This window comes from Sorex araneus, chromosome 6 (assembly GCF_027595985.1).
Source record: "Sorex araneus isolate mSorAra2 chromosome 6, mSorAra2.pri, whole genome shotgun sequence".
Lineage (NCBI taxonomy): Eukaryota > Metazoa > Chordata > Mammalia > Eulipotyphla > Soricidae > Sorex > Sorex araneus.
Genome location: NC_073307.1, coordinates 85,501,136 through 85,528,540, shown reverse-complemented (window position 1 = coordinate 85,528,540; position 27,405 = coordinate 85,501,136). Strand labels below are relative to the sequence as shown.

Below are 27,405 nucleotides of genomic sequence, written 5' to 3'. Positions count from 1 at the left end.
ATTCTAATTAGAAATCTTTGTTTAAACCTGGTCTAACAGGTTCCAAAATCACATAGATCCTTTAAATTGCTGAACTGCATATCACCCTGATCTCTTGAGATGATCCTGTTTTCCCCAGGCCTAATTTTTACCACTGATTCCCACTCTGGCTCCAGCACTCAAGTGTTCCACATAGAGAGACAGACAGACAAACAGACAGACAATAAGTTCACTAAAAACACCACATGTACATGTGCACACATCTGCAGTTGATCTATTGATCTGACCCTTCAGAAATGGCAGGGAAAAAACTGATAGACTGAGAAAGGAAGGAACAAGTCCCCAGGGCAAAGTTAAGCCCTGTCGGCCGATTGGGAACATTGCTCCCCGTTTCTCTGCCTGACCAGCCAGTTTCCTTGCTTGTGAAAAACGGGTCAAGAAAGCGCTTTTGTTGATATAAGCTGGCAAAACAATCCATGAGAAAGTTGTTGAAACCTAAGTTGTCAGATGTTACAATTTTAAGATCAAGACTACTTCTGAGGCGGATAGACCACCTTAACGACACACTTTTTCATTCCTGATATTATTAAACACTCAACCACATGATCTTGCATTTTCCTGACTTCTCTGCTGATAATAATAAGCATCACTAAGAGAAATATAATGAGACAAATATACACACACACTAAAGGCACACGCACATTCACACTCCTGCACTCGTTCGGACCGGTCCTCTTTCATTCGGGTGCACACCCCACGCACCACATTCACACAGAAATTCTTTTTTTTTTTTTTTTTGCTTTTTGGGTCACACCCGGCAATGCACAGGGGTTACTCCTGGCTCATGCACTCAGGAATTACCCCTGGCGGTACTCAGGGGACCATGTGGGATGCTGGGATCCGAACCCGGGTCGGCCGCGTGCAAGGCAAACGCCCTACCCGCTGTGCTATCACTCCAGCCCCCCACACAGAAATTCTTAAACCTGCCCTATGGGCGTCCACATTACCTTTGGTCTTGTCCCCCTGACAATGGGGTTGCTCCAATGTACATCGGGCTCTTTCTAATTAGAAACTAGCAAACTAGAGGCAAAGCAGGGGTGATCATCAGGATGCAAGGGAATTGAGAAAAAGCAGTCTTTTAAATCGAGTACTGTCTTACACATTTCTGAAGGAATGGCTGCTGGGGACGGCAGTCCAGGTTGAAGTACCCCAAAAAATGATCATGGTATTATTTACTGCTCATAGATCCCGTAGCAGTCACCAACTGCCAATTTTCATTTGGTGTGTTCCAGGGAGAGGGGGTGGCGATATAAAAGCTATCTGTATAAAGATTAAAGGGTTGAGGGGTCGAGGCAAATAATTTGGACACGGCAGCAATTTCAAAACCAAGGAAAAGCTGGGGAGGGTGCATCTGTATTATCCTAGGAAATGCGGAAACCCCTGTGTTACAGCGTCTGAGTCAGACGCTGCGCAGCCGAGTGAAGCAGGTCAGCGGCTGCACCGGCCAAGAGGATGTCGTCCATGTAACAAACAAAGTAAAAGGAGGGATAAAAGAGCGCAAAAAGGGTAAATTATGGAAATGGCAAAGGGTAGGGCTATTGGCCATGCCTTGGGGCAGGACTTTCCAATGGAAGCGAGGGCTGGGGCCCAGCACAGTTTGTGATAGGGAGAGAAAAGGCAAACCGTTTGCAATCCTCTGGGTGGAGGGGAATGGAGAAAAGGCAATTCTTAAGAATAAGGACAATCTTAGAGTTGACGTGGGGAATAGCCGATGGGCAAGGGAGGCCAGGCTGGGTGGCGTCTATGGGGATCATAGTTTTATTTATTTCCCGGAGGTCATGGAGGAGCCTCCAGTCACCGGATTTCTTTTTTTTATCACAAAAATGGGGGTGGGGTGCCGGGCTGTACCTGCACTAACAACTTGGCGGCCTGTAATTTTTCAATGGGAAGGGGCCCTTGGTGTCAATTAGTAAAAAGCCCACTTGTGAGAGAATATCCCTGCCCCAGAGATTGACAGGGAGCCCAGGCAGAACATAAGGGCATACAGTCCCGGATTTGCCCTCCTCGGTGCGCCAATCAAGTGGGGACAAACTTAACATAGGGTTTTGGGATTGGCCTGTACCCTGAAGGTGAGTCATCGAGGGGGTGAGGGGCCACTCTTTTGGCCAGTCTTTTTTGGCAATGATCGTTACATCTGCACCAGTGTCAATCAGACCCGAAAGCTCCTTCCCGTTGATTTCTAAAGTCATCATGCCCTTGTCCGGGGGCAGGGATTCGGGTCTCGGAGGGGAGGGATCAGAAGCAACAGTAGGAAGGTCCGAGAGAGATTGGGCGTGAGAGGCGGCATGGGAACAGCCCCTGGAGACCACGTCTAAGCGCTCTTGGGCCGTGCTAATAATCTGGGCCGAACGGGGGTTGTCGTGGGCACTAGTGATAATGGATTTGAGGAGCGACCAGTATTGGAGCATAAATCTTTTGTCAGCCTCCGACCCTTTAGAAGCAAAAAAGGAAATGAGCTCAGAGCCTACCCGCTCCCAAGAAACACAATTGATCGTGGGACAAGTAACAACAAACCTGGGACAAATCTTGTGAACAAAAGGGAGGGACTTTAAAATAACCCTATTCCTAACCTCGATATGTCTGTCACGTAAGTCTTCCTGAATGCCTTCAATAAATTCAGGTTCCTGACTGATTCCTGACCCCATCTTTAAGAGGGGTGAATGGGACGGCAGTGAAAAGGTACCTTATTAGACTAACCCAGCTCTGCGTCACCCCTAGGGGGCTTACCTGACGCCTTATGAGTGGCTCCGGACTCGTCGCCGCTTTGCCGTCCGATCGGGTGGCCTAACTCACGAACCCACGCTGGGCGCCAGTTGCGCGTTCCCCTGGAGATCTCTCCGGCCCGCGGAGAGACAACAGTGGAAAGCGCTCCTAATTAGGTGGATTCTGTGAGGGTCCCGATCTGAAATAAGACTAGTGAGGTTAGTAAACAGGGGGCCCAAGACGACACATGCCGATCAAGGGCAACTTTATTAACTGCCACACTGGCTTTATACTTTTCTTAGCAGGGGGTTGGTACATAAGTTGTCAATCATCAGGGAAGTGTCTTCTCAGACCAAATAAGGAAAGGTTCGGGGTGTATTAGGTGGGCTTACAACATTCTTCAAGAGTAGATTGAGAAATAGTGGGGAGGGGAAGGCAAGGGTCTATCTGGCAGGAGCATCTGGCAGGAGGAATGCACAAGGTAGAGGAAGGTATTCTACTTAATGGGGGGCTTAATGGCGTCTCTTAGTTAACTGCCCTGGGCTACTTTTACCTCTTGAGTTTGGCTATATCCTTTGTCACAAGGGCACCTTTGCCTCAGGTCAAGCAAAGCTGGTAATGGAATTTTCCGGTTTGTCCAGGGTAAAGGTTTTGGGGTCCTCTTTTGTTCAGGGTCCTGAGCAGTCCCCAACACAGACCCACAACCTCACACGTGTAAAACATGTGCTTTATCACTGAACTCCATCCCTAGTCCACTGTGGGTTTTAATTTTCATTCATTTCAACACACTTAATTAAAAAATTTTTTTTGTTGACTTTTAATTTTAATATTTTATGTAGGCACCGTGATTTAGAATACCATTAATGATAGGCTTTCATGCATAACTCAGTCCCTCACTAGTTCCTCCCCAGAGTTCACTTCCTTCTCCCATTGTCTCTTTTATCTCCACCTTGCCCCCTTCTTCTCCACTACTTCCTTCCCTTGTTCTAACTACAGATGTGATTGTCTGCCTTGCATACAGATGACATACTTCAGTCTCTGCCACCACATATGGTCCCCAAGTATAGCAAGGAGTAGCCCCTGAGCACAGAGACAGGAGTATCCCCTGAGTGCCAAGTTTGGCCCAAGAACCAAAAAATGTCTGTATAGTTCATTTGACTTTCTTTTTTTTTCTTTGCTTTTTGGGTCACACTTGGCAATGCACAGGGGTTACCCCTGGCTCTGCACTTAGGATTACTTCTGGCGGTGCTCAAGGTACCATATGGGATGCTGGGAATTGAACCTGGGTCAGCCGAGTGTAAGGCAAATGCCCTACCCGCTGTGCTATCACTCCAGCCCCCTCATTTGACTTTCTTTCGATTTTATTGTTTAGTTCATTCATTAGTAATGTCGTTATTTACTTGTGCTATTCTTTCTCATCTCCTATTGTTTTATTCCTGTATTACCTTCTTTTTCTGTACTTAGGTTTTATAGACCTCATTACACAAAAATATTTTGGACATTTTATGGGGTGACATTTTGATGTCTTTATTTTTTAATTTGCTGTTTTTTTTTTTATAAAGGGAGTCATAGAGTGGGGGACCCAGAGATCTGATGGTGTCTGAAGGCCACCAGGACCACTTGGTTATTTTATTCATGGTGGGGGTGGGGAATGTCTATACTTGCGGTTGTTTTGCACCACAGACACGTCACTCCTGCACTCAGAAGGTGCCAGGGATCTGACTCAAGGCTTGGGTCAGCCTGGCAGACTCTGGATCTAGGAGCTACCTTTCTGGACCCCTACCCCCTCTCTCGTTGTTGAAAATGGAATTTGTTTTAGCATCACTGTTGTTGAGCTGTTTGATGACCTGCATTGGCTCGATTGAACTCAAGTGTACAAACTCCTTTCTAAACATGTGTGCCCTGTAATCCTCGTTCAGATATTCCTGCCCCCCCCCATTTCTTTCTCTCAGTTAGCCCCGCTAAGTATAGGCATCGTTTCTGCTCTGAGTGGAACTGTTTACTCAGTGGTTGAGCGTAAGTTGCCTGAGCTGGTAGATGACCCACCTTTTATGGTTGCACATGGCTTGAAAACTGTCCTCACAGATTTTTTTTTTTTTGTCCATTCCACCAGGCACTAATTAGTACTTGGGAGGTTGCTCCTGGGTAACCCCTAAGCTGACGCCATCTCGACCTGCATGCATTCTTCTAGACTCCCACGGATGCCCGTACCATCTCACGCTGGATGCCGGCCTGGCGTTGGGCCCCTAGAGCCATGGAGCTTTCTACCCTGGTCTCGAGTCTACCCCACTGCCCATCCTCATTGTTCCTTGTCAGATACCTCCCAGGTGGGTTCACATCCTGGAGAGCTTTTCTTGCTCTCTCTGGTTCTCTCTCTACTTGCCTCCCTCCTGCTCAGCCATTTCCCTAGTGTCAGAGCTTCCGACCTTCCCTTCGGTATCTTTCAGGATGATTTCCATGGTTCCCGTAACACCCTGTAGCATGGGGATTGTCTGCTCCTCCTTCCAAAGAATTCGGCCCCCCTCCCCAAGGATGTGTAGTTCGGTGTCCACGTGGGCTGCCCTTCCCCTTGGGGGAGGCCCCCTGTAGTATTGCTCCTGGACTTCCGGGACACCTTCGCCAGAGGACACTCTGCTGACCGGGCAGGCCCGGGTGGGGATGGTGGAGGCGGCTCTGGGTCTTCTGGACCTGCTCCCGAAAGGAATCCCGTGGATGGGAGGAAGCAAAGGAGCTGCGGTCAGCGTCGCTGTCGAGATGGCGCTTCCGCCCGTGGGTGTGAAGCCGAGGAGAGACCGTGCAGTGGACAGAGGGGAGCCCCTCTCCTCTTGGCCACACATGCCACAGGTAGAACTTGTGTAACCCAGACAGGTCGCAGGGCTTGGCGGGTGGTCATGGTGTGGATCCTGATGTGAATGCTGGAGCTTCTCGCCTGTACTGAAATCTAGTCCATAAAAATAAACAAAAGTGTTTCTGTCCTTGTGTGGTGCCCTTAGGGTAATTTCCAGACACACGTGTGGCAGCATTGCTTTCGTTTACTTTTTGTTTTCAGCTTCTGTCCTGTGAGGGTCAGGCATGCACCAGGGTCAGTGGCACGCAAGGCAAGGGCCTGGCCCCCTGTGCTAACAGATTCCAGCCTTGACTTCAGGTTTTATTCCGGCACCGTGATTGCACAATAGTGTTAATAAGAAAGTCTCAGGAGGACTTTTATTTTAAAAATAACACTGTTCTGCTCATTCAAATGTGCTCTTCTTGGGAAGGGGGACCACAGAGTTCCTCATGCAGGTTCTCTCCTGATTCGACCCTTTCAATGCTAGACTGGGTGTTTTCTCCACGTAAGAGTTAATGAGGTTTTCATTATCGTAGGTGATTTCTGCAAAAGGGATTCTGGCTGTTGTTGTTTTGGTTTGGGGACCACACCCAATGGGGCACAGGGGCTAGTCCCAGCTTAGTGCTCAGAGTGACCGTGGCGGTGCTAGGGGACTTTGTAGTGCTGGGCATCAACCCCAGGACTTTTGCATGCCAACCACGCATGCGCAGTCCCTGAGCCGTCTCTTCCCTTCAGGTTTCCTTTACCGCCCCACCCCCAATTCATCATACTCCGCTTCTTGTAGTAAACATGTCAGAAAGCTTTCGACTCATCCAGAAAGTGGCATTATTTTCTTGCCATAGATCAGAATTTGGACTTTAAACTCTGTTTTCGCATAGCCTCTTGAATTTGATGAGCCAGACTATTGCCAGGTTCCGTCAAGAGATCTTTTTGGAGTTGATATCCTGATAGACGGGCCTAGCCAGCCATGCTCACTGCACTTGAAAATTGCAACGCGCGCTGCTGCTTCATGATAGATTTTCTGTTGGTTTGTTTTTTGTTGGTTTGTTTTCACCTTCACAGCCTGATGTGCAAGAAGAATCACCTGTTGTTTCAGAGAGAAACAATGAGTGCTGTTGTGGCTGAATGAGTCCATCTAACTGATGTTTATTAAGCACCCGATCCCTGACCAAGCAACTTGTCTGCGTTTCTTTTATTACCTGTCACGGTAGTCTAACCTCGAGCCGGTATTAATAGTTACCCATTTTAAAGTTACCCATCGAAGCTTCACTTATTCTTGGAGCCTATTGGGACAGAGTAGTTTTTCTTTTGAAGAGAAGCACTGGTAGAAAGCTCCTAAGATTCGGCTTTAGGAAATAGATCTTTGGAAAGAAAGCCATAGTATCTGTTAAGCGAAATAGTTAGACTAGGTGTCAGCAGTAGAGGAGAGGTCATAGATCTGGGGGTATTTTCCAAATCTTCCTTGACCTGCTAACTCTGATTCCAGGTGGAGTAATTGAATTTTCTTGGCTTTGGTTGTTCCCTAACTTTAATTCAAGAATAATGGTCCCACTCACACATCGGGTGGTGGAGGGTGGAAAGGGTGTGAGTTGACCAAGAATTTCCTTCTTTTTGAAGTTCTCTAGGATTGTTTGCTTGGATGGGGATACCTGTCTAGGAACTGTCCTATCTAGGGACACGTAGAAGATGAGTCTTCCTAGGCCTCAACCTGAAGCTCACCTGTGACAAGAAGGTGTTAGCGCACTTCCTGTGAACCTGTTTCCACAAGTAGACTTGCTCTCAGGTGCAGTGTGATGTCAGAGACTTCATGGCAACCTTAGCACATGCCTTAGCATCTGCACTAAAGAGTACATTTCTGTTCCCTTCCCTCTTCTAACACAAGTGAAAGTACTCCTAGGTCAAGTGCTTCCTTAACTCTTCACTTGCATCTCATAGTTGCAAGCTCCATTTCCAGAAAGACACAGCTCTGCTTACAAGCTTTCTCTCTTTGCATGACTACCCCGGACATTTATCGGAACTAGAGCTAGAATTCTTTGCCTTGAATGTGTGTGGAACTATGTAAGGTAAAAAAATCACCGTCCCAAACCAGAAGCTCTTGATCCTAGGGTGTTCTGTTTTTCATTTCCTAGCAGCCAGCCAACTTTCAAACATGAAGGAAAAATCCAGGAAATAATCACAAAGCGTCCCTTGGAGAGCGTTCCCAAACATGAGTGAAAAATAACGCGCCCCTGCACTCAGCTCAGGTACTGTACTTGACACGTCCCTGCATCGCCGCCCCCTCCCCTGACCACCGCCTTTTCACTTTTCATCTCCATTTGGGGACGAGGAAACTCACTTAGGCAGGGCCTGGGGTCATCCCCAGTTCGACAGCTTCTAGAAATGCATTGGGCATTTTATTTTATGTAACTCAAACATTTCATTTATTCTCCATTTACAATATTCTGGAATTTCAGGGATTCTGCTATCTCCTCTCCGTGTGTGGAGCTGTCTCCATTCCCACCACCAAAGATGCCATTCCCCCCACCCTCCTGCCCAAAAGGTTCCCCTCCTCTCATCCCTTCCTTCCCCCACCCTTCCCTCGCATCACCTCGATCCCTTTCACTGGATCTCGGAGTCAGTATTGATGCTTCTTACCAATTCATTTGCCTGGGTAATTCATATTCCATATACAAATCTGTTTGAGCATTTCCTTTCATTTCCTTACTTCCCTCAGCATAATCACTGCGGGTCCCAACCAAACGCGCCATTTCATCTTTTTAATGGCTGATAGTGTTCTGTTGAGTACGCCACCTCTTTGGCAAGCCTTCTTGAGCAGGGTGGGTCTTTCGGTTGATTCACTTTTGACTATTGTGAATAATGGACATTGGACCTTTAATAAGTGTTTTCTGACCTTTCAGATAAACACCTAGGAGTGGCGTTGTGGTATCACACAGCATTTCCATTTTCTTCTTTTTATTTTTAATTTTTTATTAGTGAATCACTGTGACAAACTTATGAACTTCCGTGTTTGCATTACAGTCATACAGTGATCGTTTACCCATCCCGCCACCAGTGCCCATTCTCCTCCACCAATGTTCTCAGTATCCCGATCCCTCCCAGCACTCCCACTTCTTTTTATTCTTTAAAACCAGTCTCCAGGGGCTGGAGCGATAGCACAGCGGGTGGGGCGTTTGCCTTGCACGCGGCCGACCTGGGTTCGATTCCCAGCATCCCATATGGTCCCCTGAGTACCGCCAGGAGTAATTCCTGAGTGTAGAGCCAGGAGTAACCCCTGTGCACCGCCGGGTGTGACCCAAAAAGCAAAAAAAAAAAAAAAAAAAACCAAAAAACCAGTTTCCATACTGTTTGCCACAGTGGCCCACTAAATCTCCATTCCCACCAGCTGCATACCCAGGATTCCGTTGTCTCTACTGTTGCCAACACTTGTTGTTTCTAGTGTCTAGGATATTGGCCATCCTCATAGGTGTGATACGATACCTCATTTAGTTTTGATTCCCGTTTTCCTGTTTTTTTTTTTAAATTGGCAAGCCACACTCTGTGATACTGAACAGATCACCATGATGTGGTGCTTGGGGGTGGTACCCCATGTGATGTTGGAGGTCCAGCTTGTACATGCAGAGCCTCTGACCAGCCCCCTGGCCTTTTTTTCACCAACAAGTCATGTTGGACCTTTCTGCCGAGTGTCTCCAGGTCATCTGTCTGTAGGAAATGTCTGCTCATCGCCCTGGCCATTTTTCAACTGGACATCTTGGTTTGGCTGTGGGGTTATGTGTTTTGATTATTAACCACCTTCTTGGATGTATGGTGCGTAGATTTCTTCTCCTAATCGCCAGGCTGTCTTTTTTTGGTTTGTTTTTGTAGAGTTCCTTTCCTGTGTGAAAGACTTTTTGCTTGATGTAGTCCACTTGTTTACTCGTGCTTTTGGTCTCTCTCTCTCGCCCGCAGAGTTGAATTTCCAAACCCTTCTCTGGTGTCGAGGTCCTGGCGTAGATAACCTGGGTTTCATTTTGCTCTCGAGTCTTTAGTCTGTTTGGAGTTCATTTTGTACAGGGTGTTGAATAGTGACCATTTCATTCTGTCGCATGGTTGTTCAGTCTTCCCAGCTCCATGTATTGCAGACCTGCTCCTCCCACCCCCCACCCCACGGAATCCGCTTCCTCATTATGGAACTGGCTGTTCATATATGTATAGGTTGTCTGTGTATGTATTGTTCCTGGATCTCTGCTTTATTCTGTGTGTCTGGTTTTGTGAGGGAGGATAGACACCCTCGTGCCCTGTGCGGGGCTGGAGAGGGAATAAGGGTGAAGGCAGGTACTTGCGTATGTTCAACCCTGGTTCAGTCCTCAGCACTGCGTGATTCCCCAAGCAGCACCACCAGAGGTGACCCCTGAGCCCAAAGCCAGGAGAAAGTCCAGAGCACCATTAACCATTAAATGTGGCCCCAGGACCAACCAAACGAGTAAAGCAGTGTTGGTGTGCACGCACACGTCAGGCAGCCAGGCAGGGAATGCCCAGGGCCTCACACAGACGGCGCCTCTGTTCTGCCACAGAGCCACGGCCCTGGCTGCCAGTGTGGAAATTTTAGATCATGACTGCAAAAATGAATATTTCCAGATTACCTACATAGTGCACGTTCTTTGTAAGACACGTTCTTTAACAAATTGCCAGTCACCGCGTATGTTTATGCATGTCAATATGAATAAATACACATACACACAAGTCTGAAGATACAGTTGAATAACTGTGGAGAAGGAGGAAGGTGAGAAAGCATCAGGAATGGAAGCGATCAAGAAATATTTCAGCCTCATCCTGAACAGTTTAAATTTTGGCGAGGAGGATTTTCGAAGACAGTTGTGTCCACTGAAATGAATAGTCAAAAAATCCTTCAAGAACGAGAACAGAGGGGCTGTAGCGATGGCACAGCAGATATGGCATTTGCCTTGCACACGGCCAACCCGGGTTCGATTCCCAGCATCCCATAGGGTTCCCTGAGCACCACCAGGAGTCATTCCTAAGTGCAAAGCCAGGAGTAACTCTGTGCATCGCTGGGTGTGACCCAAAAAGCAAAAAAAAAAAAAGAACCAGAACAGAAAGCAACATCCCAGATAGAGCTTAATCTTCCTGAGCTAAATCTGACCCTTTCCTGGTCAGGTCTTTACCACATTGGTTCTCTACCCCAGACCGCTTAATTGTCTCAGCGCTAACTTGCTGTTCACTACAATACAGTTAAAATGCCGAGGCCGTCAGTGGAGCATTCCGTTGTGGCCAGGGGTGCAGGCACAGACTCTGGATACAGCTGCCCATGCTGGCCTGCCTCTGTGCCCTCGTTCCTCATTTCCAGGCCTGGGGTAAGAGCTCTCCTTATAGGATCGGTGTGAGACCTACCGGAGTTACTGTTTGTCGGGCACCGAGGGCGGTGTGGGCACACCACAGAACGAGAGCCGTGGGAGCCTGAGAGTTCATGTCTTCACACTCATTTGAACACTGCTGAGTTCTTAGATCTCTGTCCAGGAGGTGTTTTTTTTCTTTCTTTTCTTTTTGGGTTACATCCGGCGATGCACAGGGGTCACTCCTGGCTCTGCACTTAGGAATTACCCTGGCGGTGCTCAGGGGATGCTGAATTTGAACCCGGGTTGTCCTGGTGCAAGGCAAACGCCCTACCCGGTGTGCTATTGCTCCAGCCTCCGTCCAGGAGTTTTCCATGAACATAGTGATATATTTTGGGGGCCACACTTGGTGGTGCTCTGGGCGTGCTCTTGGCTCTGTGCTCGGGGGTCACTCTTGGTGATGGTGCTCGGGTAACCATAGGTGGTGTTGGGAACCAAACCCTTGTCTCCTTGTTCCACTGAGCCATCTCTTCAGCTCAGAATGCCATTTTAAAAATCAGATTGTATTATTTAGCCAGCTGTGTTTTGCAACACTATGAAATCCTTATGTTCATGGAAAACTCCTGGACAGAGATCTAAGAATTCAGCAGTTTGTATAACCACAGCTTTATACACATAGCTTTTTTTTTTCTCTTTTTGGGTTACATCCGGCAATGCACAGGGGTCACTCCTGGCTCTGCACTCAAGAATTACCCCTGGCGGTGCTCAGGGGACCCCATGGGATGCTGGGAATTGAACCTGAATCGGCCATGTGCAAGGCAAACGCCCTACCCACTGTGCTATCGCTCCAGCCCCTATACACGTAGTTTTACTATATATAGAGAGAGATCTATCTAGCTATAGATATATATTCATTCCTCATTTGAGTGAAGCCATTCAGGAATTTTGTTTCATTTAGTTAATAATAGCATAATCATCTCAAGTTCCATCCAGGTTGTCTCACACACACACACACACACACACACACAAGACAGTTCCTTCTTTGCAATAAGAGGTGTATAGTACTCAGTTGACTTACTGTATCATTCCTTCTTTATCAAGCCATCTGCCTGTGAGCCATGTCTGTGAATAAGGCTGAAATGAACAGAGGGTTTAGGTACAGGTGGCCTTTTGTTTTGTTTTGTTTTGGGGCCACACCTGGTGGTGCTCAGGGGTTACTCCTGGCTCTGCACTTGCACTCAGGGGTCCCTCCTGGTGTGCTCGGGAGCCTATTAATCTGGATGGCATGGAACAAACCCGGGTTGACCACATGCAAGGCAAGCACCTTACCTGCTGTGCTGTCTCTCTGATTCCAGCCATTTTTATTTTGATTTGTTGGGGACCTAAGGCCACACACAGTGGTGCTCAAGACTCTGTACTTAGGGCTCTGGCAGTGTTTGGTATATCATATGTCATACCAAGGAGCGAACCTAGATCACCCACATGCAAGGCAAGCACCTAACAAACTCTCTCTCCAGCCCCAGAGTGCCATTTTAAAAGAAACACTGGGGAAGATTTAATTACAGTATTTTGTGTGTTGTATGTTTGTGTGCATGTGTTTTAAGTTTTTATTCTTATGCTTTTTGATATTTGATATTAAGTACTCTTGGGCTATTCCCCATTCTGTGCTAGGGATCACTCCTGGTGGAACTCAGGGAACTATATATGACACCCAGGATCAGACCAGGGTTGGCAACATGTAAATCATGTTGTGCTATCCCTCTGGCTCTGAAATATGGTTGTTGGTAAGAAAAATGGCATGGAGCAAGTACATTGGTTAAAGATGAAATGGAAAGAAATTACCAGTCATCGTCTCTAAGGTAACTCGGCACCCCCCAGATTAAAAAGCTGAGACCCTTCATAAATAAGGACAAATTCCTTTGGAAAAAATAACACTCCAGGGGTCTGGAGCAAAGGCACAGCAGGTGGGGCATTTGCCTTGCACGTGGCTGACCCGGGCTCAATTCCCAGAATCCCATATGGTTCCCCAAGGACCGCCAGGAGTGATTCCTGACTGCAGAGCCAGGACTAACCCCTGTGCATTGCTGGGTGTGACCCAAGAAGCAAAAAATAAAAAATAAAACTCCAAGCCAGTGACATCACTTCTTGGCATCTATCCCCCGAATGCAAAAACATTCATTTGAAATGGTATATGTACACTGGTGTTTAGCACCGCGCTTCGCACAGTAACCAAGATACGGAAACAACCCAGATGTGCAACCACAGGTGAATAGATGAGGAGTTGTGCAGATATACACAATAGGATAGAACAAAATCATGCGGTTTGCAGCAACATTCTGTGCTGCATGAAGTCAGTCAGGAAGAAAGGAATAGCTACAGAGTGATCTCTTTCATACATAGGACATAGGGGACTTAGGGACGTAATTCAGGGTAGGAACAGAGGACCAGTTGCAACATGCTGGGAGAACTGACGGACACAACTGAGTTGGGGGGATTGGGAAGGGAGTGGTGTCAGGTCTTTGGGGGAGAGAGGGGGGTACACTCGTGGTGGGTGTGGTGTTGGAACTGTGTGCATGAGAAACCATCATTAATAGTATTGTAATCCATAGGATCTCAATCCATAAAAATATTTTTAAAAGATTTAGAAAGCTCCCAGAACCAAGACAGGACCTTCTTCAGATCCCGGCTCTTTTCTTTGGACGCAGCCCAGTGACAGAGCCGGACATGGGGCACTTTGGGAGGAGCCCCCCGCACCCCTGCAGCGGCCCGAGCAGTGCAGTTCTCTAGGAGATCCACCTGCATCTCCCCCTCACAAGTGCACTTCCTCCTCACCTTCACCCCCTTCCTATTTCTTTAAAAAAAAAAAAAAGTTCAAGTTTTGTTTTTTTTTTAAATGTCTTTTTTAAGTGCACTGTTTATTAAGAAACGTCTTCCTCTCCGACTCTTTTGACCTAGGAGATGTTTCACAGAGCAGAGGAATTCCTACCCAAAAGGACAGATAACGACATGGACGAGATGGACACGTCGGATACGCAGTGGGGCTGGTTCTACCTGGCCGAGTGTGGGAAGTGGCACATGTTCCAGGTACCCCGCCCCTTCGCCCTCGCAGCCTGGCCTGGCCTCCCTCTTGCCACGCCACGGCAGGGCGCGTGTGACTGCAGAACAACCCCACAGCCATGCAGCGGGATCCTACCCGCGATCATAGAGGGAAGGAAATCGAGAGACCCGCCACGCTGGGCTTTCCCCCTGCCCAGGTCTCCCCAGGCTCTTTCCCAGAGCCCTTTGCGTGGGTCGTGTGTGCAGGGGGCAAGTGCGTCTAGTCCCCCTGAGTAACTCCCGTGTTCTGGCCTGGTGGGCAGAGAGACAGGGCAGAGCACACGCTAGACGCCTTCTGTGTGTCAGGTACTGTGTCAGGTGCGGTACGTGGTTCTGTCCTTCGTCCTTACGGCCACGCTGGTACCGAGTCAACACTCTGTCTTACACATCAAGTGAATGTTAGGGAAGTCAGCCTAGGGTTGGACCTGAGTCAGACACAGCTGAGTGAGGAGAGCAACCGGTGATTAGATCCCGTGCGCCAGAGTGTGGGTTTCCTTGTGTGTGTCTTTATTTTTATTTATTTCGTTATTTTTTCTTGTGGTTTTTTTTTGTTTTTTTTTTGTTGTTGTTGTTTTTGATTTTTGGGTCACACCTGGCAATGCACAGGGGTTACTCCTGGCTCTGCACTCAGGAATCACTACTGGCGGTGCTCAGGGGACCATATGGGATGCTGGGAATCGAACCCGGGTCGGCCGCATGCAAGGCAAATGCCCTACCCACTGTGCTATCGCTCCAGCCCCTCTTGTGTGTTTTTAATTATGAGAATCTGTAAGAGGGACTTAATTTGAGCCACTCAGGATGTGTAATTATTGTAATGATTTTTTAAAAATGTGACAATTCAGGAAAGTGAATTATAACCATGGTATTGAAAGGTTTTTTTCTTTTTTTTTCTTTCTTTTCTTTCTTTTTTTCTGTCTTGGAGGGGTGCAGGAAATCCTTATGTTATTTTATCTTGCTGGCTTAGCTGTGATGTTCCCCAGGTGCTGGAACTAGACCAGACAATGAGTCGGTTTTTCGTGCCCATCATTCTGTCTCTATGACCCCATGCCACCTCTCGGGCCAGGTAAGCCATTCACGTGAACAGCTGGTAAATGCATCTTTCTGGTTTGTCTTAAAGCCGGATACCAACATTCAGTGTTCAGTTAGCAGTGAAGATATCGAACAAAGCTTCAAAACAAACCCTTGTGGCTCCATATGTTTTACCACTTCCAAATTCAGCTACAAGATAGACTTTGCAGGTATGTTTTATTTTCCCTAAGAGTTCTGTGGTTTAGTTTTGATATGGCAAAAAGCTCCAGTATTGAAGATCAGATTTAGTTGACACATATACATTTTGGGCGGGCGGTGGGAGGTTTGGGACCAAGGCCAGCTGTGCCCAGGGGCCACTCCTAACAGTGCTTGGTGGATCTTAATAGGTCCAGGGATCGAACTGGGATCAGCCACATGCAAGGCAAAGGTCTTAACCCCTGTAGTAGTAATAGCAGCAGCTCTCTAGCCCACGGTTGATATTTTTACAAACAGTGAAACAATCCTTTTTTTTTTTAAAGCACAAAAAATACTTTATAAAAGTTCAGGATTTAAGATCTTCTTGAGCAATATTACATTTTATGTAAAAGTAGATATTCATGTTTATAGAATCGATATTAATGTGTATTGAAGTTGTTTTGTATTGAAGTTTATTTTGACTTCCTGGAGTTCTCTTCTCAGGAATACATGATAGTTCTTATAATTTTATGATTAGCCCATCAGGTTTGTTTTTTTTTGAGATAGTATCTTTTCATTTTAAGAATTGCCCAGATAAGTTACAAGACAAAGATAAAGTCATAGGCGATGATAGTTGAAGACTTAGAGTCAAATGTAATGGCCCGATTCTTGGATAGAAAAGTCTCTTCCTTCTGCCATTTTCTGATTGCATTGTTTTTGTTTTCACAGATTAGCCCACTAACCTTGAAATCAGCAAACCCCACCCCCACCCCCTGTTTGAATCTTATCTATGATATTTCGGCATGTTTCCAGGTATTCCTTGAAAACCCCTCAGAGCCAGTCACTCCCGGGTCAGGCTGTCACTTTCGCAGTTTGCTGCTTTGAGGCAAACAGGAGCTCAGTGGGAGACTTTCTTAATAAAGATGCTTTTGGGTTATTGCACAACTTAGTCCTCTCGCGGTTCTTTCCCACTTCACATGAGTTGCATGTTTAGGACAGCAGTCAAAGTGTACAGGAGTAGGGGTCGAGGGACACTGGGCCATTCCCTTAGGTTCCTCATGGCCCAGACATGGATAAGAGATCGATGCAGAAAGGGGCTCATGAGCTCAAATATTTAATGATCATTGTTGTGCCCCAGTGGGGGCTGCTTTTTTTTTTTTTTTTAATCTCATCAGGAGCTAAAACCCTCAGATCCTCACTCATGGCTAACCATCATCTCTTCTCTTGCTGATGTGGACAGCTAGATAGTTTAGTAAGGGGAGAATCAGTTGGCTTTCTGCAGTGCCCTCAGCAGAAAGTGTCAGGAGGTATTTTAGTCCGATATTCATGTGCCCTTTAGGAAGCACTACCAAGATAGTCATGTACGCGGATGGGAGAGGTGATACATCATTCTTCCTGTAGGGGGTGAAGTTTGGCAGACAACTGTGCAAGTGACATGTTTTCTGAATGAGTAGAATTTTCTTTCAAACAGCGCAGTTTACTGGAAACTATCTTTGTTTTGTTCTCTACTTGTTTGGTTTTTTGCCTCACACCCGGCTTTCACTGTCATCATCATCACCGTCATCACTGTCATCCCGTTGTTCATCGATTTGCTCGAGCGGGCACTAGTAAGTCTCCATGGTGAGACTTGTTGTTACTGTTTTTGGCATATTGAATACGCCACAGGGAGCTTGCCAGGCTCTGCCATGCAGGCGAGATACTCTCGGTAGCTTGACGGGCTCTCCGAGAGGGGCAGAGGAATCGAACCTGGGTCGGCCGCGTGCAAGGCAAACACCCTAGCCACTGTGCTATTGCTCCAGCCCCTGCTGTACTCAGGACATATTCCTGACTGTGCTCAGGATCACCCCTGGCAGGCTCGGGAGATCATTTGTGGTGCCGGTCATCAAACTGGGCTTGACCACGTGCAGGGCAGACACCTTCATTCCTGTACTATCTCAGACCTTAGAAGATTCTTTTGGGCCAGGGAGTTGGGGAGACATCTCTGAAGGCTCATGCACAGGAGGCCTTGCATGCTCAAGGCCTTGAATTCTATTCCTGACACTGCATGGTCTTCCCCAGTACCCCTGGACATGACCTTGAAGGCCATCAGCATCACCCCGCCAAACCCAGCATTGACCCATCTATTCCAGTTGGCCAGGTGTGGCCAGGTGTGGTCCCTACAGCTCCTCTGAGCATTGCTGGGGAGACTCTACCCCTGAGGAAAACACGGAAAGATAAGAATCACAGAACGTAATAATAATCTAAGCCCCTCAGTCTTCTATTGTTGAAGGTATTAGCATCGCATCTGTCTCATTGGCAATAATAACATCAAGCTGCGGCCAGTCAGCTCTGTAGAGTGGTGAAAAGGAGCCCAGTGTGAGATGGGCTGAGAAGATAGTACACGGGCTCCCCTTCGTGTGCCGAAAGGTCTTGCTTCTTCCTGCACAGTGAGTCCTGTGGGGGCCAGTCTCTGAGGACTCAGAGACTCAATCTTCTTCTTTTTTTTTTTTTATTGAATCACCGTGAGTTATAGTTACAAGCTTTCACGTCTGAGTTACAACCACACAATGATCAAACACCCATTCCCCGACCCGTGCCCATTCCCCATCACGAATCTCCCCAGTATACCCCCCCTTTCCCACCCTCCCCCTGCCTCCATGGCAGACGGCTCACATTTGCCTGGATGGACGGGCCCCTTTAGTTTGGAATGAATGCCAGTCAGCCAAAATAAGCTTACTAGACTCCTACATTAGGACCAAGTACTTGGGGACCAGGGAAATAGTACAGGGCTTAAGGCACTTGCCTTGCTTGTGGCTCCTCTGGATCTTATCCCAGCGCTGTCTGTAGTCCCCTTCAACATCAAGGGTCACTCCTGAGCGCAGAACCAGAAATAGCCCCCGATGATGGAGCACGCACACCATCCCCCCCCCCAAAAAAAAGAGACTTGGTACTTTGTGGGAATGATCTGGTAACTATTACCTCAAAGAAGGTATGAGAAAAAACAATACCTTTAGTCCTGATTAGTCTTTTCATGACTATAGAATTGCTAAGATAATTACACATTAAGTCGAAATGGGTTTTCTATTTTTAAAATCAATTTAGACATGCCACTTCAAAAAAAAAGGACAAGAAGTATGTAAATTTTTGAAATTCTGTGACTTATACACATTTTCATAATGGTTCTGTACCTTTATAAAAAATAATTATTTGCAACATTTTTGGAGATGGCAGGGTTCATTTTTTTCCCCACTCTAGACCCCAGCCAGCAGGGCAGCGGTCCCTTCTGGCCCTGGTCCTCTTCACTTTCCTAAGTTTAGAACTTGTCCAATGTCCCGTCAGTCAAACCCACGTGTGATTCAGAAGAGACCGGGCGCCACACCCCTACCGTGCAGGACAGGGAGACCGTGCGTCCCGATAGCACAGCTGTGACCGACAGGCCGCTCTACGGTCAAGTGCCTTACTTATATACCGAGCGCGCGCAGCTCCTAAAGCACCCCGATCCTTTATCCGCAGTAACGCGGCTACACGTCCTCGTAACAGTTTATAGCCAGTGCGTTTCTCTGACTAACGGCCCCCTGCTGTCTTCGTGTTTGTCTGCAGAGATGAAGCAAGTGAACCTCACCACGGGCAAGCAGCGCCTAATCAAGCGGGCTCCCTTCTCCATCAGTGCTTTCAGGTAGCCGGCAGACGCAGATCCTGACTCTGGTTTGGGTGGGTTAGTCAGTTGCCTCAGGATTTGTTTTTTTCCTCTTTAAAACTTTGGTGTTGCACTTTCCATATTACTTTCTGCTAGCATTTCCTTATTTGTTATCCTGGCAAGCTCCCCGTGGCGTATTCAATACGCCAAAAACAGTCACAGCAAGTCTCACGATGGAGACGTTACTGGTGCCCGCTCGAGCAAATCGATGAACAACGGGAAGTCAGTGCTATAGTGCTACAGTGCATTTATTTAGTCAGGCAGTTTTTTTTTCATTTCTTTAGAATTGTTAGCATGATAATTGCGAAGTGCCTTCTGGTCTCTTTATAAATCTTCTGTATAAACCTCTGGGGGGAAGTTTGACTTTGAGATATTCTCACAGGACTCACAGAACTGTCCGGGTTTAGAGGCCAGTGTCTCCATCTTCACCGAACTCCACAGATAATGCCTAGAAGTCATTTCAGACCTCCAGTACGAAGGGGGGCCTTGGAAGGCGGGGGTACAGTGGAACGGAACTCAGCTCCCTACTCTCTGGGTTGTGAGTTTTCCTTTCTTGCCATCACTTACCGTGTGAAAAGAGAGGAATTACATATTTGTTACTCATGGGGCTGGACTCCAAGGGCAAGATCTTCCCATGTGTTTCCCATATTCCAGAATAATCTCTCAAGCAAGGACTGAAGTTTTTTCTATTCAACACATGTTCCGAAAGGAAATTAATTTTTTAAAATATTGGCATATGAACAATGAGGAGTATCCATATGCTCTTCCCAAGGATAATTTGAAAAGGATTTAAGAAGAACATTTTTTTTCTTAAGGTCTATCACTTTGTTTCTTCAGACTTTTGGCTTGTATTTTATTCTGTTATTTTTTGTGAGGAGGCAGACTCGGCAGTGCTCAGGTCTGGCGCCTGACTCTGCTCCCGGATCATGCCTGGTACCAGAGATTTGGGCCAGGGTTCGCTGCATGCCAGGCAAGTGCCTTAATCTCTTCAGATAGTTCATAATAGTATCCTGATTTACAAGTCACTTAAATGCTTTTAAATATAAATGCTACTAGAGAATATAAGGGATGTTACAAGTTCCTTGTAAGCTGCGCACACTCATTCTTTGGTCCAAAGGATGTAATAAAGGAACTACTTATCCTCTGAGAATCTTGGAGAGAAATGAGACACGATCATGGAAAAAGTTATTGTCACTGTATGTTACTTTGGAGAGGAAAGCTTTTTACAGACAAACCATAGACCGCGTGGCTGCCCACCTACGAGATGGTCAGACTCCTTCGTCAAAACCCTGAATAAACCGTTTGAGGCTCTTCGTGTTCCTGGAGCGAGCAGATACCATTGGGCTACACTAGCACAAGACAGGGATGAATGGAGACATTAATGGCGCCCACTCGAGCAAATTGAAGATTAACAGGATGACAAGTGACAAATGACAAACCATAGAACCAAGACAAGATGGGAGAGAATGGACCAAACTGAAGGATGACGAGCAAAATAATGAAAGAGGAAGACCAGTTAGGTAGTATATAGGCAAGTGATGAAAGGGAGTCGAAATGTGCATTCTTGCAGATATATACAAAATTGAAGATATCCAAGGTGAATAGTATAGTTTCCTAATGGCAGGAAGTTTATAATTAAGACTATGAGCTACCAAAAGATTATTTTTTAATGGCAGAACACTGACATTGGTGTAGGATCAGTGCTGGAACATGGTATGTCTAAAACTCAACTGTGAATAACTTTGCAAATCACGGTATTTTAATAAAAATTTAAAAGGTAAACTTTTTTAAGCTGGGAAAGCTCTTGTTGCTCATTATCAAAGGTAGTATAGGATGTTCTTCTGAGAATCTCTAAGTAGAAAACCAGTTACCTATTAGAATAATGAACAAAGAATTGAAAAGGTTGATACAACTTCCCTTATAATCAGAGAATGCAGCTTATACCAGACTATATTCTTTTACTATCAGATGGACAAAAATTCAAAAGTTTGCTAATCCATCTTTCCTTGAGGGGAATTCCTCACACCTCTGGTGGAAATGCCAGTAAACCCAGCCTTCAGGACGGCATTTGAGAACTTTCCTTAGGAATCACAAACATATTGAATCGACCGAAAAATTATAGTTCAGATCAGCTAGTGTATGTGTAAAATGACGGTTAAACAAACTCGGTTTTTTACAGTGTTCTGAAAAGCTGCAAGAAGTTAACAGGCTAAGTAGCTACTTAGTATCTACAGCTGAAACCTAATGCATCTAGGAACTAGGATGCACCCATTCATTCAACCAGAGATTACTATCAGCAATGTGCCAGATTCTGCCGTAGGTACTGAATACACCCTCTGTCCGCGAATATGGAAAGTTCTCTAAGAACATATTGAGTGGGGTGGGGGGGGCAGTCAAGCTGCAAGAGACATATAGGAGACATGGCTGATGCATGTGGGGGCAGCAGGGTCTGGTCTATGTAAGCCTGAAGAAGTTCTCCAATACCCGGGAAACGGAAGCTGGTGTTGAATGGGAGTTGGGGGAAGGGGCAGGGCCAAGGCCTGGAGCGGGAGGGGACAGTTGACCAGTTACTTATTTATGCTTTAAGATTTTATTCACTTAAATGGAGGGGGGGAGGGGTCACACTCCGGTCTGTGCTCAGGGATCACTCCTGGTTGTACTCGGGAGCATGTGCAGTGTATGGGACAGACCTGCAGTTAGACCGTGTGCAGTATGTGAGCTTTAATCCCCGTACTGTCTCTCTGACCCCTTTTGTTGTTGTTTTATTGTTGTTATTGCTGTTTATCTGGGGGGGGGTTGGGCCACACCTAGTGGTGGTCAGGGATCACTTCAGGCTGTGCCAGAGATCCAACCAGAATCCACTGGAAAGCGCCTTAACCTCTGTGCTATCTCTCTGGATCTATCCTTGAAGATTTTAAACTACAGGGATTGGGTGATCTTTTTAAAATTGAGATGAGTTTGTAAAAATAAGTCTACAGATGACTTAAAATTTGTTCTTTTCTTCTAGTAATCTTCAGTTACCAGAGAGAAATAGTCTACCAACCTTTTGCCATTAAAGAAACCTTTTTTCCTGTGTTCACGTCCAGTGGTGTATAAACATGGTAGTTTTAAAACGTTTTACAGCTGACTATAGTACATGAACGAATGTGAACCATTTAGAATAGCGAGTGAAAAACAGATACTTAGGTTCGACTTAGATATTGAAAGACACTGAATGTATGGAAAAGAGGTTTGAATTGGATTGAATAGACAGCATAAATGTGTTTATAAATTAAAAGAACCCTAGTTGGAGAGGTTTACTTAAATCAGCAGTTTAATTTTCTTCTTTGAAATTTTTTTTTATTTTTTTGCTTTTTGGGTCACACCCAGCGATACACAGGGGTTACTCCTGGCTCTGCAATAAGGAATTACTCCTGGCAGTGCTCAGGGGACCCTATGGGATGCTGGGAATCGAACCCAGGTCAGCCTCGTGCAAGGCAAATGCCCTACCTGTTGTTGCTGTGTTATCACTCAAGCCCCTAACAATTTGTTAAAATTGAAGAGCCATTGCTTATATTATTATGACTCTCGGGCATACATCTCCACACACCCTTTGTTGGATATTTGGTGTACAGACACCAGTCAGTAGGGGACCTGTCATTCTGTGCTGGTTTCTTTCATTGTACACAGGATTTTTTGTTTGATGTAAACCCATTTGTTCTCCAGACAGTTCAGGAAAATCAAGACCAAAGCAGAATGTTTCAGATTCCAGTGTTATGTCAGGGTGGGTGTTTCCATAAACGTTCTAAATGTAGCCCTAAAAAGTAGCGCACGGAAGACCTTGAACCAGTATTTAAAGGCAGGAAGCCCAGGCTCCCTTGACCAGCTAGTTCCAGTCAGCACTGGCAGATAAGCATGGACGGGAAGCTTAAGGTAGTAGCAGGAAGTCTCCGCGGCTCCTCATGTCGCGTCTTGTCTTTTGCTGTTGACAGTTACATCTGTGAGAACGAGGCGATCCCCATGCCGCCGCACTGGGAGAACGTGAATACCGACGTCCCCTACCAGGTGAGGAAATGACCCGCGAGCAGCTTTGCGGAGGGCACTTGGAAAGGACCCGAATAAAACCCTGCGAACTTCTTTTTCCAGCTTATTCCTTTGCACCATCAAACACATGAATATAATGAAGTGGCTAGTCTTTTTGGGAAAACAATGGATCGCAACAGAATTAAAAGAATTCAGAGAATTCAAAACCTAGACTTGTGGGAGTTCTTTTGCAGGTGAGATAGTTTCTAATCTGAACCCTCCCCGGGCCTCCAAGACTTTCATAGTCTGAGAGTCAAGCACCAATGTCTGAATTATGTCACTCTTCCTCCGGGCCTGGGGACCCAGCCGGGCTAAAGTGATACCGTCTCCTTGCCATCTCCAGCACTCCGAGAAACTCTTCCGCTCCAGGTTTTCATCCTGATAGACGTCTGCGTCCCAAGGGAATCTGGGAAATTTGTAACTAATGCCCAAGTTTGTTGGCCTACGCTCTCCCATTCAAGTAATGCTCTCTGGAATCGCTGATTTATCGCTGATTTATCCCCCTCAAAAAAAAAATTGTACTCATTGTGTCTCTAATAATTCACTTGTTTTAAAACTTACCCTCAAGTGAGCTGTTTTGCCCACAGTTTCTATTGTAGATTTAAAATCTCAACTCATAACAAATTGTGTTTGGGAATGAGCTATTAGATCTCTTGTCCCCAACCTAAAAATCAGAGCGTCACCAAAAAGTGAATGTATTGCTAGGTTTTTGGGGTCAGAACCATAGTATAGCAGGTAGATTGCTTGCCTTTCACATGGCCAACCTGAGTTCAATCCCAGGCAGCTCAGAGGGTCCCCCAAGTCCCACCAGGAGTGATCCCTGAGTGCAGAGCCAGGGAGATGACTCAAAGGGCCGGAGCACGTGCTTTGCATGTGGGAGCTCAAGATTTGATCCCTGGCACTACCTGGTTCCTCAAGCACCACCAGTTGTATCCCCGAAAAAAGAGGATTTGTGAAATATTTTCATTCAATTTGTATATGAAATTTTGTTTTTTTTAAGTATAAAAATACTTAGTATCACTGTATCACTGTCATCCCGTTGTTCATAGATTTACTCGAGCAGGCACCAGTAACGTCTCTATTACACTCAGCCCTGAGATTTTAGCAGCCTCTCCTTACTCGTCTTTCCCAATAATTGGAGGCTCTTTCAGGGTCAGGGGAATGAGATCTATTGTTACTGTTTTGGGCATATCGAATACGCCATGGGGAGCTTGCCAGGCTCTGCCGTGTGGGCAAGATACTCTCGGTAGCTTGCTGGGCTTTCCGAGAGGTATGTATATATCTTTTACCTACTTAGTATTTAGGAAAATTTAAAGAAATATGGTCTGATAAAGACACATGTATTCTTCATTCTGAATTAACACTAATTAACATTCTGAATCATTCTGATTTAACATTCATCAGGTTTACTGTATAAGCCCTACTCTTTTTTTGCATAATTATTGTTACCAAATATTTCAAGATAAATACCAGAGCTTTAATTCATTTCATTCTTGTGCATTTGGAAATTAGACTGATTTTGTTTGGTGTTTGATTTCATGGAATTCTGTTGTACTTCTAAAAGTTGGCTAGTGTGGACTAAGTTCATTGAAGGTTTTGTTCTCCTAATGCCCGTTTGTCAGCAAAAGGATTTTTGATTTGTATCCTTTACAGCCTTGAGTCTGGGGACCAGGCCAATTTTTATTCATGACAGTAATTTGGATTTAAATGAATTTAGAAGGTTCCATTCTGTTCTTGATCAGATGATTCCATTGCTGAGGAAGCTTCCTCTTTGATTTTGTTCTCTCTGTGAAATGTCATTTCTCCCAAGTGGTCAGATGGAATCTCGGGCCTTTCGTCCCAATCATGCCTCTACAGTGGAGGTCAGACCAGCCTCCTTCATTCGAGTACTTGTTAAATACCAGTCAAGTGCGCTGGCGGACCCCCACCTCCACCATACCAGGATTTCTCTGGACACGGCTTGGTTTGATTCGGGCTTTGCTCCTGTCACACCATCCTGTAGGGTTCTGTGAGGGTAAACGAGCTTGCCACCTGCTCTGAGTAGAAAGTGCCGGGTTTCACTGTGAAGAAGCCTGTCATGTCCACGTCTCCCTAGAAGGAGGAAATAACCCAGTCAATCTGGTCGCATCTAACCTGCGACTCACTCTGACTGTGGCGAGGCCCGCCCGAGTCTGTCAGGCTCCCTGCGCCTGCTCACCAGGCTTCATGGTGTCCCTGCATGCACGCGTGCTCGAGTACCTACTTGATGGCAGGCACTGGGATAGAACCACAGCTTAGACAAGGAGTCACTGCGTCACGCCACAAGGGTCAGAGAGAGCATCGAGCAGCGTGGAAACAAGGGGAGGCACCTGTTCACCCCGACACCGTGGGCTGTGCGTTTCAGGGAGCTTACCCCAAAGAGGCTTTCTTTGGGCTCCATCTAGGCGGGAGAGGAGAGGCCACTCTAGACACTGAGAAAACTACAGGCCCACATTTGGATAGGAAGGGGAGTAACGGGTGTTAAGATCGCATCTAAGTTATGTAGAAAGTTAAGAGGAACGGCGAGGAAGAGGCGAGAAGGATAGCAAGGGATGGGCAGGCTGGACACGTCCATTGCCCTCCCCAGGTAGGACAGACACTGAGAAACCGTGCAGAGAGGCTCATGAGTCTAAGCAAGCCTCAATGGCTAGCCTGAACCAAACATACATTCACTTATACATGGTTTTAGTTGGTATGATTGACATGTAACATCACATTAGCTTCAGGCATCCGATACGGTTTTGTGTTTGTGCTTACCATGAAACGCTCACCACTGTAAGTCTAGTTATTTCATTATCACACAGCATTGTGTCTCTTTTCCTGTCATGTAGTACACAACTATTAACTCTTTCCTCCGTGCCGTATATTCCTCCGCTCAGACCTGTATCTTTTGTCATCCAGAGTTGGTTCCTTTGACTAGATTTCACCCTTTCCCAACCCCTAGCAACTACCATTGGGATTGAAAGGAAACAGAATGACGCTGGTCGGTGCTTGACACAAGGCGGATGGTGGGATGGAGAAGAGAGGTGGAAAGTATAACTCTGAACGTGCTGGCATGTCTGTTGTCTTTGACTGAGGGCTCGCGAGCAGGGCAGGTGCTAGTCTGTGTCTTTAGGGAGGACGAAAAGGGAGAGGTCCTGGATTCATGGGCTGGAAGCTCAGGACTTAAGACTCTGGTTTGGGCGTGGTTAGAAAGGGGCAGGGGGCAACAGGGCCTTCGGATTTGATAGGGTCACTAGGGAGTATTTGTAGGTTGGACAGAGGAAGAGGAAGTGCAAGGAGGAGACTAGAAAGTACCCATTGAACTGTGATCGCACAGAAGCTGAAGGAGGAAAGTGACTCACACAAAGAGCTGTCACCCTCTGGGTCACGTGAGAAAGAGTGCCAGGAAGGTAAATCGTGAAAATGGTCTTGGAGTTTTGCAGCCAAACCAAGGTGCCCTTGAGGAGAGTGATGTTTTTGGCATGGTAGTGTCTCTGCCACAAACGTTGATGACTCTTTCAAGGAACTCAGTCTTGAAATGGCTGAGGGATGTGACCTGGGTGGTGTGGAGGAGGGGCAGGGTGTTTTGGTTTGGTTCTAAATTTGTTAAGGTAAGAGAAACCTGAGCCTTCTTAATTTATAGTAGGAAAGAACCTCTAGAAGAAGGAGCGGTTGAAGGGCAAGAGGAAGGAAGGAAGGGGGCGCTAGCATGACTCCTAAAAGGTCCGAAGGGATACATTCAGAGGACAGATGTCCGAAGGAGACATCACTGTATCTCTATATCACTGTCATCCCATTGATCATCAATTTGCTTGAGCGGGTGCCAGTAACATCTCCCTTTGTCCTAGCCATGAGGTTTTAGCAGCCTCTCTTTACTCATTCTTCCCAGTGGTGCCACATTGGAGACTCTTCTAGGGTCAGGGGAATGAGACCCATCATTGTTACTGTAATTGGCATATCAAATACTCCACAGAGAGCTTGCCAGGCTCTGCCGTGCAGGCAGGATGCTCTCGATACCTTGCCAGTTTCTCTGAGAGGGGGAATTAGGCAATAAGAGGTCAAACGGCCACATGCTTACAAGAGCTTTGTTTTATAGTCTCTGGATCTTGGCCATTGAATGGGATTACACGGTGCGGGGACGAGGGGGTGGTTTGTGGGTGTGACTGCCTAGCTACTGGAAAATGCAGGATCTGGGTGGAGGAGGCCCAGTCTCGATCCGAGCAGGCTTGGAGATCTTAGCCCCCTGTCCCACACACCTGGGTTCCTCTGCCGGTTCCTTCACGTGTGAGGCTTCTCTAAGCATGTGGAGAGTGGCCTTGAGCATGGCTGTAGCTGAGTTCCGGAGGTCTTCAGCTGCCGGGGCTCTGCTCAGGGCAGGGAGGGAAACTCAACCCAACCCCTTCGAGGGGCCCCAGTGAAGACAGCCAGGTGTGGGGGCAAGAGATTCTTCCCAAAAGGAGATATACAAGGGT

General features: G+C 46.6%; 1 protein-coding gene across 11 annotated transcripts in view; it reads left to right on the top strand.

The window, feature by feature from the left end:
• Positions 1-27,405, top strand: part of PARP11 (poly(ADP-ribose) polymerase family member 11) — a 60,082-nt gene that overhangs the window by 21,835 nt on the left and 10,842 nt on the right. For 2 of the 11 annotated variants that reach the window (XM_055142404.1, XM_055142405.1), the window contains 6 exons: positions 7,702-7,812; positions 13,852-13,980; positions 15,110-15,230; positions 18,775-18,850; positions 22,843-22,915; positions 22,997-23,127. In XM_055142404.1, the coding sequence (XP_054998379.1) occupies positions 13,855-13,980; positions 15,110-15,230; positions 18,775-18,850; positions 22,843-22,915; positions 22,997-23,127 (527 nt within the window). In that variant the 5' untranslated portion in view covers positions 7,702-7,812; positions 13,852-13,854. Of the gene's footprint in view, positions 1-4,855; positions 5,070-7,698; positions 7,813-13,851; positions 13,981-15,109; positions 15,231-18,774; positions 18,851-22,842; positions 22,916-22,996; positions 23,128-27,405 lie in introns of those variants that run through there. The other 9 variants (XM_055142400.1, XM_055142407.1, XM_055142403.1 and 6 more) reach the window with 8 other exon arrangements.